This window comes from Panthera onca, chromosome D1 (genome assembly GCF_046562875.1).
Source record: "Panthera onca isolate mPanOnc1 chromosome D1, mPanOnc1 haplotype 2, whole genome shotgun sequence".
Taxonomy (NCBI): Eukaryota; Metazoa; Chordata; class Mammalia; order Carnivora; family Felidae; genus Panthera; species Panthera onca.
The window spans coordinates 14,780,668-14,794,471 of NC_138348.1; the positions used below are offsets into that span (position 1 = coordinate 14,780,668).

General features: G+C 38.5%; 1 protein-coding gene across 1 annotated transcript; it reads right to left on the reverse strand.

Moving 5' to 3' along the window:
- Positions 1–8,738: 8,738 nt before the first annotated feature.
- LOC144612866 (olfactory receptor 4C11-like) lies at positions 8,739–12,887 on the reverse strand. Its single transcript, XM_078432626.2, has 2 exons — positions 11,995–12,887; positions 8,739–8,811 (listed from the first exon to the last, which is right to left on the reverse strand). The coding sequence occupies exons 1-2, from the start codon at positions 12,885–12,887 to the stop codon at positions 8,739–8,741; spliced, it is 966 nt and encodes a 321-aa protein (XP_078288752.2).
- Between the last annotated feature and the right edge of the window lie 917 nt (positions 12,888–13,804).

Sequence of the window (13,804 nt, forward strand, 5' to 3'; positions counted from 1 at the left end):
AAATATTTTTCAAGATTGTGTGTACATTTATTAACTATATTTTCTGATGAAATAATTCATGTTTTTCATTAATTATTCAAAGTACACAGAAATATGAAAGAAAATTTAAAGCTGTCTCCAAGCAATTGAATATATAATCCTACTCTCCAGAAATAACTACTTTTGGTTTCTTTTAGAATGTCTTTTAAGAAACATTCCCTAAGTATATTAACATATGTGTGTATGCCTATATCCTTTTGCTATATACACATATGGTGAATATTTCAAAGTTGATGATTTTGCAGAAAAGCTGATGAACATGCAAACAAACAAAAAAGGTTATTTTATGACATGATCTTATTCCCTCATTTGGTTAGTAGAAAAAATCGTATTTTGTTTTATACATACATACACATTTTTCTCACCAACCACATTTTACATTTTACTACATTTTTAATGAAAATATTGCTCTAATGAGAAATTTTTATCTGTTCAGTTCATAATTTGCAACCCTGGTATTTTGTCTGGGATGGCTATTCATCAAGAAAATAACTACATTTCTTGGTCAAGAGCACAGTTGCTGCAGTCAGATGTCTTGGGTTCAAATCCCAGTTCCACTCTTTACTATCTGGGGAAAACTACTTTACACATAACATGGTTACACTGCAGATAAAATGAGAAAAAGATCCAGCTTATAATAAGCGAGAGCTATGTAAGTCCCCGCCTCTGCTACTTTCCCTATTATGATTTTACTTTTTCCCTTTTTCTGTGACCTTTTTTCCTTTTCTTATATTACAAGCTGTCCATTTTCCCATTTTAATTTAGTCTTTTTGCAAAACATTTTATAATGGTACTGCCATCCCCTTCTCTCATACTTCCATAATCATCTTTGATTTTAAATATCAAATCACAATTACCTGGACTTATGGCAAAAATGGGCAAAATACTCACTTTTTCTTAATGATTTTTGAGTTTTAAAATACACGTAGATGATAGCATTAATTATGTAAGGGTCTATGTGGTTGGTATTACAAGTATAGAAACAATCTGCAGAGAGAAGAGTTAAAATTACTAAAGGACAGATGGGTCAGTGAAAAACTGAGGATTCTGTTAAGGGATGAACTACAGCTTTAACTGAAGACAGTCAGGATCTGAACCAGGTTCTCTGAGATGCAAACATCCTAAGCAGAGCAGAGAGGTAAGTTAGCACAGTGAGAGCATCGAGGCTGAAGCGGAAAAGCTGGATTCATACCCCACCCACTGCGCAGTATGGTGCCATGTGGCAGAAGTCCTTACATACCTCTGTGCTTCATTTTCTTCACCTGTAAAAGAATCTACTTTTTAGTGTTTCTATGAAGGCTAAATAATTCAGTATGTACGACGCAGAAGAGATGCAGGTATTTAGTAACTGTGATTGGAATGGTTCTTTCATTATGATTACTAGTATCAACATTCCACTATGATTATTAATATTACCAAGATATTAATCTACCTGTTCATTTACCCATACTGCATCTGCACAACGCTTTTGCACACTAATTTCCTTCCCCCAAGTGACTGAAATCATCTTGGCACTAATTTGCTCATGGTGATCAGAAGCTGGTAATGGCAACTCCAAATATCGTTAATACATACTAAAAAACAAATACAAAATGCAAACAGCTTCCCTATATGTGAACCATGATGACATGAGAGTGAAAATAAAATATACCCTTGGTTGTAAAGAGTTTGTGATCCAAAGATACAAAAATCAGAGGGGTGAGAGCATTTGACATGAGAGAAACCAACCAAAGTTTTAATGGCGATGATGGGACAAATAGAGAAGGTCAATACGAAACTGCTGGTTTAGACTGATTCTAGTATCATAGTAGAAAACTTGGAAAAGCAAGGTTTCCTCTCTGCCAAAGGCCATGGAAGCCACGTTATGAAATCTGAACATATTTTTGCAGTCAAGTATGAGATTTGGAGATATACAAGATATGACAGCTGATTTTATTAAGATTTATTCAGCACAGAAGAACAAAATCATTCAGCTGTTTATCAAAATTTAATCATCTGGTTTTTCTAAATTTAGCCCAGTTGGATTTGGGCTTATCTGGAATGAGGTGCCTGCTCCCTTCAAGATGTCAGGGTTGCACTGAAGACATCCATCTTTGAATCCCCTGCATTAGAAACTCAATGGACAGCATACAGGTGGATCCACTGTGGCCCCAACAGAATGTAGATTGACCCAGCAGGCATCCCGAGTATGATTCAGTGGTGACTCCAGACCTCTCCCTTCCCCTCTCAGAGGAGGAGCAGATGGGCTCCCTCTCAGCTGTCTCTGTGGGGGGTGGGGAGGAGGCAGCAAAATCACACGCCTCCTCTCAGGTTTAATAAGATTTTTTGGTCATTGTTGCTTTTTAGTTTGTTCGCGTTGCTAAGACTTAATTTTTTTAAAGCAGTGCTGTATTCACAGCAACACCAAGACACAGGTACAGAGATTCCCCATATGGTCCCTAGCCGCCACCCAAATATCACCCCTGCCATTACCAACATCGCCCGCCAGAACGGTACATTTCCCAGAACTGATGAGCCTATCGTGACACATCCTCATCACCCAGAGTCCAAAGTTTACCCCAAGGTTGACTCTTGGGTGTGGTACATTATGGTTTCAGTAAATATTGTAACATACATCCATCATCATAATATCATACAGAGTATTTTCACTGACCTAAAATAGGATCAGTTTAGAGTCTCAAAACATGGGACATAAAAACTCCTTTCACACAGTGTCTAATACTCATTCAATTCTAAATAAATGTCTCACACCATTTTGTTGGAGAAAATAATACATCGTGGAAGATAACTATGTGAGTTTTCACTGTGAGCATTATTAGCTCAAACATAGTACAAAATCAGGCTGGTTACTCATAAACAGAAGTATTACAAATGGTCAATCCTACAATTCTTTAAGTGGACCCTCTATGTTTCTATACAGAAAGAAAGGAAACAATTTCAGAAATTCCCTCTTCTCCTCACTCTATCCTCTCCCTCTTTTTACCTCCTAGCTACAACTTCAAAAGGAAAAGTGGGTGTTCTAAAAATATGATGAATCTTAACTTATGATTAAAGGGTTACTGCAGTTTTCAAGTGCAAAGGCTGAAATACTCACCATGACTTTCAAAGTCCTCAAACGCTGTGCCATGGTCTTGCTTACCACCTTTCCTCCCAAGGCTTCTGCTCGTGTGTGTTCCAGCCATGCCTGACACTTGCTGTCCCTCATGAATATGTCCCGACCTTCTCATTCTCTACATTTTCAGTATTTCTTAGTGGCTAAATAACCTTCTTCTGATAAACTTCCACCTTCCGCATTTACTTCCTGTGTCCAGAGTATCCTGTCCATCTCCTCGGCAGAGCCTTCCAGGTTTTCCCAAACAACTTTCTTGCTACTTGCCTTCCACTGCTAAAATATGTGTGTGTGTGTGTGTGTGTGTGTGTGTGTGTGTGTGTGTTTGAATCATGCAACCCTTGATTATAGTCTTCTTTCCTTGTCTCTTTAAAATCTTCGTTCATTGGAATTTATATCTCATTAGGCAAATTCACGTTGTTCTATTTTGTACATGTCCGACTAGGCTGGGAAGCAGCTTAGCAGAGAGCAGTCAAAAAGCAACCAGTACCAGAACTCAAACCTTTGTGCTCCATGGTAATCTCTCCCTCTCGAACACTCCACACCTCACCCACCACTGCCCTGAAAAGCATCAGACTCCATTCATTTGGGTGGAGCCGGATTAAGCCAGAAACCAAGAATCAGTAGAGAAGAAAAGCACTGCCATGCCCAGTATGTACCCTGACTCTCAAATTGAAGAGGGATTAAAAAAGAGAGCAGAATTTATATTTCTATTTATGTTTATATTTATATATATATATATATATATATGTTTATATTTATTTATGTTCACATTTACCATTTAAGCCCACAGTGTAAGGTTGAGCAAAGAATTGTTATGGAAAATGAGTACTTGTCTCGGATTTCACGAGAGAGTTTGCTTCTCATTCCTCCACTCCATATATACCCCTTACCCCAACAGCAGAAAGAGAATATAATTCTTAGCTGTAAGCAGGTTTTTCAGGAGGTATGGACAGCCAACTTTAGTATCATTACTGGCAGAATAATGAGTAAACCACAGATCGAGGTATCAACAGTATTAATGCATAGAGACTGCGTATGGTTAGTATACAACCTATTCCTTTTCCAGAACTTAAGCCTTGTAAATAAGAAATCCACATGAATAGGGGTGCTTGGGTGGGTCAGTCAGTTATGTGTCAGACTCTTCATTTCACTCAGGTCATGATCTCACGGTTCATGGGATCAAGCCCCACATAGGGTTTTGCGCTGAAAGCCTGCCTGGGATTCTCTCTCTCTCTCTCTCTCTCTCTGTCTCTCTCTTCCTGCCTCTCACTCACTCATTCTCCATTTCTCTCTCTCTCCTCTCTCTCTCTCTCAAGATAAATAAAAAAAATTCAATGAAATAAATAAATTGAGGGTCAGCTGCTTATTTAATCCATTAAAAGAAAAAGAAACCCATATGTAGCAGACACTATACTTATGCCCCCTCAAATATACCCCCCACTCTTTCAATAAGAACTTTTCCTGAGACTGTGCTGCCTCAAGCAGAAGCCAGTGAAAGCTGGGAGCCCTGACACATTGAGATCCTCTCATCACTAAGACAAATATGTTCCCAGAGCTTCAAGCTTCTCAGGAGACAGAATTAAATCATGGCAACTGCCCTAAAACCCAGTTCTGCATGGGAGGCAAGGAAAAGAACATAGTTTACTGGGTTTGAAAACTTACCTTATTGCTCGTAAAGGAGATGAGATCCAATAGAGAGCTCCTTGATTTGCTCTCGCAATTCAGATTTACTATGAAGATGAATCATGTGCAGTAAGTGTGCAACATGTGAACCGTACACCCAATAAATTTACTCAGCTTTCCAGTGCAGGGTCTGTGGGGAGAGGAGATACTCCACAGACAGCCAGTCTTTATTAAAAGGACTGAGTTAGAGCTGTAATATCAGCAGAAAATTTCTCACTTCTATTCTTAAAACTTACGAGAATAAAAAGGAAATATCCCCAATATTTGATGATAGAAAAGTCTCTTAAAGCAACTCTGTAACCCCAAAACAACTCCCCAAAAGAGCACGCGAATTAAACATTTCTTCCTCCTCCATCTAATATTTATAGAGATTTCATAGATGTTCACAAATGCTGAGCCTTTGGGGGGACAAGGATTCTAGCCTTCCACCCACCGCAAGGGATAATCTCAAACAATCCTTGACCACAGCAAACCTCAGTGCCAAGCATTCCTGAACAATGTCATCAATGGGAAGATTCTGTCCTCAGAGCCCTTCTCCCCCTCCAGTCTGTCCTATGGGACACTTCTCATTTCAGTTACCAAGTGCTCCACTCCTGTCCCTGCCCTACAGAAAAAGCAAGCAGGTATAGATTCCTGAAAGTTCCCAAATGCTCTGCTCTCTAAGCCAAATCTTTTGTAACACCACACAAAACTCGGAGCCCATGTACAAGTTTAACAACATGTGATATGATTGAATTCTAGCTTCACTATTTGTGTCTCTGTCACTTTAAACATGTTTCTAAACTTCTCCCTGTTTCTTATTGTAGAAAATGTCACTCTTAGATATAATATAAATCTTAAAAATATTCATAAATTATAAAATTACAATGAAAACTACTCATTAAAATTTCTACACTTTCTAAATATTTTGAAGTCAGTAAGTTGTCAGGTAAAGAGACAAGGGAAAATATATGGAAATGAAAATGTTTTCAAGTAGTTTTTATTTTTAAATCAATTCAAGTTATACTTAACAATGAAATGCACTTTTGTTATTGAGCAATTCTACACATTACTCAACGTTCATCACAAGTGTCACAGACTGGCTACCTGTGGAGTATCTTCGCTCCTCTTGATCTCCTTTACTATTTCACACAGCCGCCCACCTCCCTTCAGCAACCAGCATTTTCTGTTCAGTATTTTAGAGTCTGGGTGTTTTGTTTTCTTTTTCCTTTCTTTGTTCATTTGCCTTATTTCTTAAATTCCACATATGAGTGAAATCATGTGCTATTTGACTTCCTCTGTCTGAGTTATTTAGCTTATGGACACTCTAAGTCCATCCATGTTGTTGAAAATGGTAAGATTTCATTCATTTTAATGCTATGACTGCATTGTACATACCAAATTATATTTTTTAATTTACATCCAAGGTAGTGAGCATATAGCTCACTAATAATTTCAGGAGTAGAATCCAGTGATTCATGTCCTACATCTGACACCCAGTGTTCATCCTAACAAGTGTCTTCCTCAAGGTCCTTTGCCCATTTATTCATCCACTCACACACAACCCACCCAGCACCCATCTGTATGTTCTCTATGTTTACTTTTAGTTTCTTTTCTTGTTCGTGAAGAGAGAAAGAGAAAAAATTGATACTTATTCCCATTTTTATGAAAAGATTTTTCTTCAGTTTTTCTACCGTATTTTTCACGTTTTTGTAAACTTTTAAATCTATTTCACTTTCCTCATTTCTTTTTATTCTATGTTATTGTATTCATTATTTTAAATTTTCAACTGTTTGCCTTTTTTTCACTTCTTTTATTTCCTTTTTTTCTCTATTCTATCAAACTTCTTTCAACAAACATCCAGAACACACCTGTGGCCAGCATCCTACATTTGATTTTTTTGTGTTGATTTTAATTTTTTAATTTTTATTTATTTATTTTATTTTATTAATTCTTTTTCTTCCTTCAAAATGATGAAATGAAGGAATTCACCCCAAAAGAAAGAAAAGGAAGAAATGGCAACCAGGGACTTAATCAACACTGTTACAAGCAAGATGACAGAACACAAATTTACAATCACGATAGTAATTTCACCAGTAAGGTGAAAATAAGAATGCTATTACTGACATTCAATCTCGAATGGTGCTATGGTGGCAAGGATGGATGAAGCAGAGCAGCAAATTCATGATACAGAGGACAAAATTATAGAGAATAGTGAAGAAGAAAAAAAGAGGAAAACTAAGGCAAAGGAGCAGGATATAAGAATGAGAGAACTCAGTGACTCATTAAAAAGGAGTAACATCCAAATCATATGGGTCCCAGAAGACAAAGAGAGGGAAAAGGGGTAGAAGGGTCATGGGAGCAAATAATAGTGGAAAAGTAGACCTCAAAATCCACAAAGCCCAGAAAACTCCCATTAGATGCAACAAAAACCAAGCATCAAAAAGGCATATCATAGTCAAGTTCACAAAATACTCAGGCAAGGAAAGAATCATGAAAGCAGCAAGGGAAAAGAAAAAAAAAAGTCCTTAAACTACAAGGGATAACAGAGCAGGTTCACACCAGACCTATCCGCAGAAACTTGGAAGGCAAGAAAAGAGTGGCAAGATATGTTCAACGTGTTGAATAAGAATGCAGCCAAGAATTCGTTATCCAGCAAAGTTGTCATTGAAAATAGGAGAGATAAAAAGTTTCCCAAACAAAACTGATGGAGTTGGTGAACACTAAACAAGGCCTGCAAGAAATTTTAAGGGGAACTCTCTGAGAGGAAAAAAGACGAAACAAAACAAAAAAGATCAAAGCAACAGAGACTAGAAAGGACCAGACAATACCACCAGAAACTCCAACTCCACACAACACAATGGCAATAAGTTCATATCGTTCAGGACTCACTCTAAATGTCAATGGTCTAAATGCTGCAATCAAAGACATAGGGTAACAGAATGGATAAAAAAACAAGATCCATCTATATGCTGTTTAGAAGAGACTCATTTTAGGCTTAAGACAACTTCAGATTGAAAGTAAGAAGGTAGAGAACCATCTATCATGCTAATGGTTGCCAAAGGAAAGCTGGAGTAGCCAGTCTTACATCAGAAAATCCAGATTTTAAAATAAAGAGTGTAACAAGAGATGAAGAAGGGTATCAGATCAAAATTAAGGTGTCTATCTGCCAAGGAGATTTAACAATTGTAACTATTTATGTCCCCAAGTTTTGATACCACAAATTTACAAATCATTTAATCACAAATATAAAGGAACTCATTGACAATAATACGATAATAGTAGGGGACTTCAACACCCAAATGACAACAATGGACAGATCATCTGACTGGAACATCAACAAAGAAACAAAGGCTTTTAATGACATACTGGACTGGATGTACTTAACAGATATATTCAGAACAATCCATTCTAAAGCAGCACAATACATATTCTTCTCCAGTGCACGTGGAACATTCTCCAGAAAATATCGCATACTGGGACACAGATCAGCCCTGAATAAGTACAAAAAGATTGAGATCATACCTTGTATATTTTCAGACCACAACACTGTGAAACTCGAAATCAACCACTAGAAAAAAAATGGAGACAGTATTATGAGCAATTATATGCCAATAAATTGGGCAATCTCGAAGAAATGGACAAATTCCTAGAGACATATAAACTACAAAAGCTGAAATAGGAAGAAATAGAAAATTTGAGCAGCCCCATACCAGTAAAGAAACTGAATCTGTAATCAAAAATCTCCCCAAAACCAGAGTCCAGAGCTGGATGGCTTTCCAGGGGAATTCTACCAAATACTGAAAGTAGAGTTAATGCCTATTCTTTTGAAGCTCTTCCAAAGTGTAGAAATGGATGGAAAAGTTCCAGACTCATTCTATGAGGCCAGCATTTACCTTGATTCCAAAACCAGACAAACACCCCACTAAAAAGGAGAACTACAGCCAATTTCCCTAACGAACATGGATGCAAAACCTCTCAACAAAATCCTACCCACCCTGAACCATACAATACACTAAAAGAACTATTCACCACGATCAAGTGGGATTTATACCTGGGATGCAAGGATGACTCAATTTCCACAAATCAATCAATGTGATACATCACATTAGTAAGAAAAAGGAGAAGAACCACGTGAATCTGTCAATAGATATGGAGAAACCATTTGACAAAATTCAGCATCCTTTCTTGATAAAACCCCAGTTTGTAAAGGTAAACTTTCTTTCTAAGTTTTGTTTCTCTCTTTCTTGTTCAGTCCTTGTGGGTTTTCTACTCCCTCTCTTCCTCATCAGCTGCTGTTAGAGGGAGTGCATTTCCTGTACTCTCGCCCTGTCTCTGTCCTCTGTCCACAAGCAAAAACAGCTCCCCACTATCCACAGCTTCTCTCTCCCCCAGTTCACCTCTCTGCACCATGGACCTGCTGAGTTCTGTGCCTCAAGTTGCAGATTGTTGTGTTAATCCTCAAATCTGTTTTCTAGTTGTGCAAGATGGTTTGGTGATGATCTAACTGTATTTCAGGGAAGAGACAGAGAAAAGAAAAAACTACCTGGCTTCTCCACCATCTTCGCCCCTCCAGTGCCGTCTACCATCACTTTCCAAATGAAAATAAATTCTCTTCAGGTCCAGTGGTCATACAAATTGTTTATAATGTAACCTTTCTTATGTAGCAAGGTGTTAAAACTCAAATGTTGAATAGACACAATGGATGTGAACTTGTGCCTAAATCATCTTATGCTACTTCCAAACCAAGGAAATGATCAACAGAAGTATCCTACAACTAGATAAAGGATATAAACGTGGTCGGGTTATAAAGTGGCTGAGTAATTTGTGAAAACAGCTTTAGAGAATTCACTGTAGAGGTATGTCTGTCCCTCACCCCAGGGGTGTGTGTGTGTGTGTGCGTGTGCATGTGCGTGTGTGATGAAGCCCTACTCTGAGAACCTAGCATGGGACCCTCCATATGGGTGCACTGAGCAGACTGAGGTAAGTAAAGTCAAGGAAGGAAGAGAGACAGGTTGGTATCAGATGAGGGTGACTGTTTGACATCAGCCTATGTTAGAAATGTTTCTTCATTAATAGAACACTTTGGGAGCAGAGATGCCTGGATGTTTCCCACAAACTGCCACAGAGAAGCCAGAAAGCGATCTTTTAGGGACCAGCCCAAAAGAGTTCACTGGGAAGAGTACAGAATTTGGAAGTTAACCACTGGCTTTCTAAGGGCTAACAAGGGGTCATCAGTGATGACAAGAAATACAAATCTTTCCACATCAAGGATGCTAAAATGAGAGAGCCTACAAAAAGCCCCCCAAAGGAAGGCAAATAAAAAGCTTTCACCATTTGCCAGAAGCAGAGACAGTGAGGCAGTTTGTTAAGGTACCAGGTCAAGTAAGATCTTTCAGTTCCCTGCAAGTTCTCCCACCCCTTCCAACTGAGACTTTATTTAACATCCAAGGGAATCTGACATCTAAATGAACTAAGCATGACAAGAAAATTTCTGCAATTGTTCTAAATATAACCTTCATATGACCAGATTCAAATGCTTCAGAAATGAAACTGCAAGACACAAAGTTAGGAAGATCTTGAGTCTTCACTTAGAACATAAAACATAATTGCCTCTTGTAACTATGGCACTGAGAGCTCTGACGAATGTCTGTCTTCCTTGGGACTTAACTATTTATTCTGCCACCTCTTTCTATGTAGGAGTCTTGGGCATCTTTGATGTGACATGATAACATTTGGTCTTCAGTTGGTAGAAATGTTCTCATAATTGGGAAGGTCATTGGATTCTTTTGTCATTAGCTTATATCACTTAAAGTAATTCTTCTTGGTTCCAATTTGGTGGGAATTATAAGTTCAGATACTGAAAAAGCATCACATGACGGTACTTAATTATGAGATTACGATGTGGTGGTGGCGGAGGTGGTGGTGGTTATGGTGGTAGGGTGTTTATTGCACATCTCAATTGTTTAACTTCAATAATCAAACTATGTCTTCAAACATTCTCCTACAAAACCAGAAGACCAGAATTGAAAAGCACTAATGTGGACCTTCAATCCTGGCTTCTCCCGAGGAATATGAAATTTGAATTTTCAGACACCATTGGGAACCCTAAATGAATAAATAAATAAATAAATAAATAAAAAGTGTTTTCCCGATATGTAAATAAATGTAACAGCCAAGGACGTCAAGCCAATCTACGTCAATTTTATAGAGATACCCAGAAAGTGCATTTGTTTCCCTGCAAACGTTCAGATATCCAAAAAATTATTATTAATATAAAAAAGCAAAGCTTCTTCTATCCCAGCTGGATACAGTTACGACTTTCCTTTCACCTTTGCTTTCTGTACAGTGTACATTGCTTTCTAGCCGCCCTTCTACCCCTTAACCTTCTGCATATTCCTGCTGCCAAACCCCCTCACTGACCCTGATCTGTGACGATGAAAGAGAAGGACCCTGCCAAAAAGCAGTTCCTGGATGATACCGCCCATCACTGCCAAGTGTTAAACTCTCCTTCTCCCACCATTCACTGAACACTGAGAGAGTTTTCAAGTGACAGTCCAGGTTTTCACTGAGATTTCCAGCTTTTCGTGTAGTTTCAGGGTCCATCCATGTACCAGTGAGTCAGCCTGAGGCACACATTCCACCGCAGAATTTTCTCAGAACATCTTCTCCAACTCCCAGGTTGTCAGACCACAACATTCATTTCTAAGTTCTGGTTCCATAGGGATTAGCTCTATATCCAAGTTCTTAAGGACTAGAATGAAATCTGTAAAGAATTGGTGTGTGCACACACATACACACACACACACAATTATTCTGTCAATATTTTTTTTTTCTGAAGGCAAATTGTACAAGAAGAGAAATTATCATGTGAATATGGCCAGCTATCAAAAGAATTCAACTGAGAGCCAGCCCAGGATGTTCACAATGGTTATGGGTGTTAAGTAATCCTATTTTAATGCCATCCTCTCGGAATAAGGAATGTGTATTTATTCGTACTTATTCATAATAATTCAATTAAATATACAAAATATTAGTGAAATTAAAATTTCCTAATGGATTTTTCCCACAATGAGAATAATTCATTTTGTCTGTCCATGAAGGAAAACCAAGCTGTCAAGGAAAAATACTTTAGAATTCCCTGAATATCCTATATCCAAAGAAGTCATTCTTTGCTACACCATAATTTCTTCATGGCTTTTTTCACTTCCATATTCCTCAGTGTATAGATCAAAGGGTTCAGCAGGGGCGTCCCAATTGTATAAAACACAGCCACCATTTTGTCAATTGGAAATGTGGCTGGGGGACGTGTGTATATGAATATGCATGGACCAAAAAATAAGACAACCACAATAAAGTGGGAGGTGCAGGTGGAAAGGGCTTTTCGCCTTCCTTCAGCACTGTGGTTTCGCAGAGAGTACAAGATGACAACATAGGAGGTAAGCAGGATTATGAAACTCACCGTGCATATGGTTCCACTGTTAGAAACAAGTAGCAAATTTGTCACATAAGTGTCCATGCAGGCAAGTTTCAACAAGGGCTGCAAGTCACAGAAATAGTGGTCAATCACGTTGGGGCCACAGAAAGGCAATCTCAAAGTCAGGAAAATTTGTGCCAAAGAGTGGATACAAGATGCCACCCAGACTAGAATCACCAAAATGCTGCAGACATGCCGGTTCATGATGGTTGTGTATCGCAAGGGCTTACAAATGGCTACATAGCGATCTAAAGCCATGAGGATGAGCACCAAGATTTCCATGCACCCAAACAAATGGAATGTAAAGACCTGAATCATGCACTCATTGTAGGAAATGGTCTTCTTGTGAGAAAGGGCATCCACAATCAATCTGGGGGCTGTGGTTGTAGAGAAGCAAGTGTCAGCAAAAGACAGATAGAACAGGAAGAAGTACATGGGAGTCCCAAGGGTCCTGCTTGTTTTGATAGTCACTACAATGAGAAAGTTCCCCAACAGTGTCGCAAGGTAAAAGATCAAGAAGACCCCGAATACTGCCTTCTGCTTTACTGGATCCTGTGTCAGCCCAAGAAGAATGAATTCAGTCACACTGCTATTCATCGTAATACTACTGGCTGAAAGTAAGGTGCAGTGGAGGACAAGGGCTGAATCTGCAAAGAGAAGAAAAGAAGTGACAGCTTGGGAAGATCGGTGGGCTGAACTCTGAATGCCTTGCTTTTGCTCCATGTTATGTTACCTCTGACTGCCTTCAATCCTCTATGACTCTTGGTAAATCTGCAGATGCCCAAGCCTCTCCCAGAGCTGTTGATTCAGAAGCTAACTGCCTTGGATCAACAAAGCCTTTGCATCTGGGGAGGTAAAATTAAATGTCCTTAAAAAATTCTGATTCCCACCAAGATTGAAAACTGCAGAACTTGAACTGTCCTTGGGCAAGTGACTTAACTGTCTCATAATTTAGCTTTCATGTGAAAAAGGGATGCAAATATTTGCCTTAGCTGATCCTGAGTTTCCTTAAGAATTAAAAGATTGTATATGCACACAGATACACATATAGGTGTTATCTATGTGCTTTGAAATCTAAAAAAACTCTATTCCACTATGATTAAGCACTCATATCATTGGAGAATCCCTCTGGAAGAAAATATTCTCTGTTCAGTTCACTCATTTAGGTCCCTGACCCCTTCATCTCTGATCCCATCTGTATCTTGGACTTTACAAAAGTCTGTTTTGACAATCTTTTACTTACACACTCTCATGTTCAATGTCAGCTTCTCTGATGTCATTATAAAACAAATGTCAGGACAACTTTGTGGTTGGAATAATTGAGGAAACTGTTTACCCTCTTGACTGTGCTGTGGGACTAAACTCAGAATATTGAGCATCTCTGCCTATGAAGTCAACACGCTATAAAATTCCTAATGATGCCTATAATCTAAATAGGCATCAGAGATGTTACTCAGAGATGTTCATTTTACCCTGAAGTCACCAGCATGCTTCTAAAAATTTCATCTGAAAAG

Coding starts and splice junctions, on each gene's coding strand:
- LOC144612866 (XM_078432626.2), bottom strand. CDS start 12,887: ATGAATAGCAGTGTGACTGAATTCATTCTTCTTGGGCTGACACAGGAT. Junction 8,812..11,994: donor AAAGCCATGAAGAAATTATG/GTGTAGCAAAGA, acceptor TGTATGGTTCAG/GGTGGGTAGGATTTTGTTGA.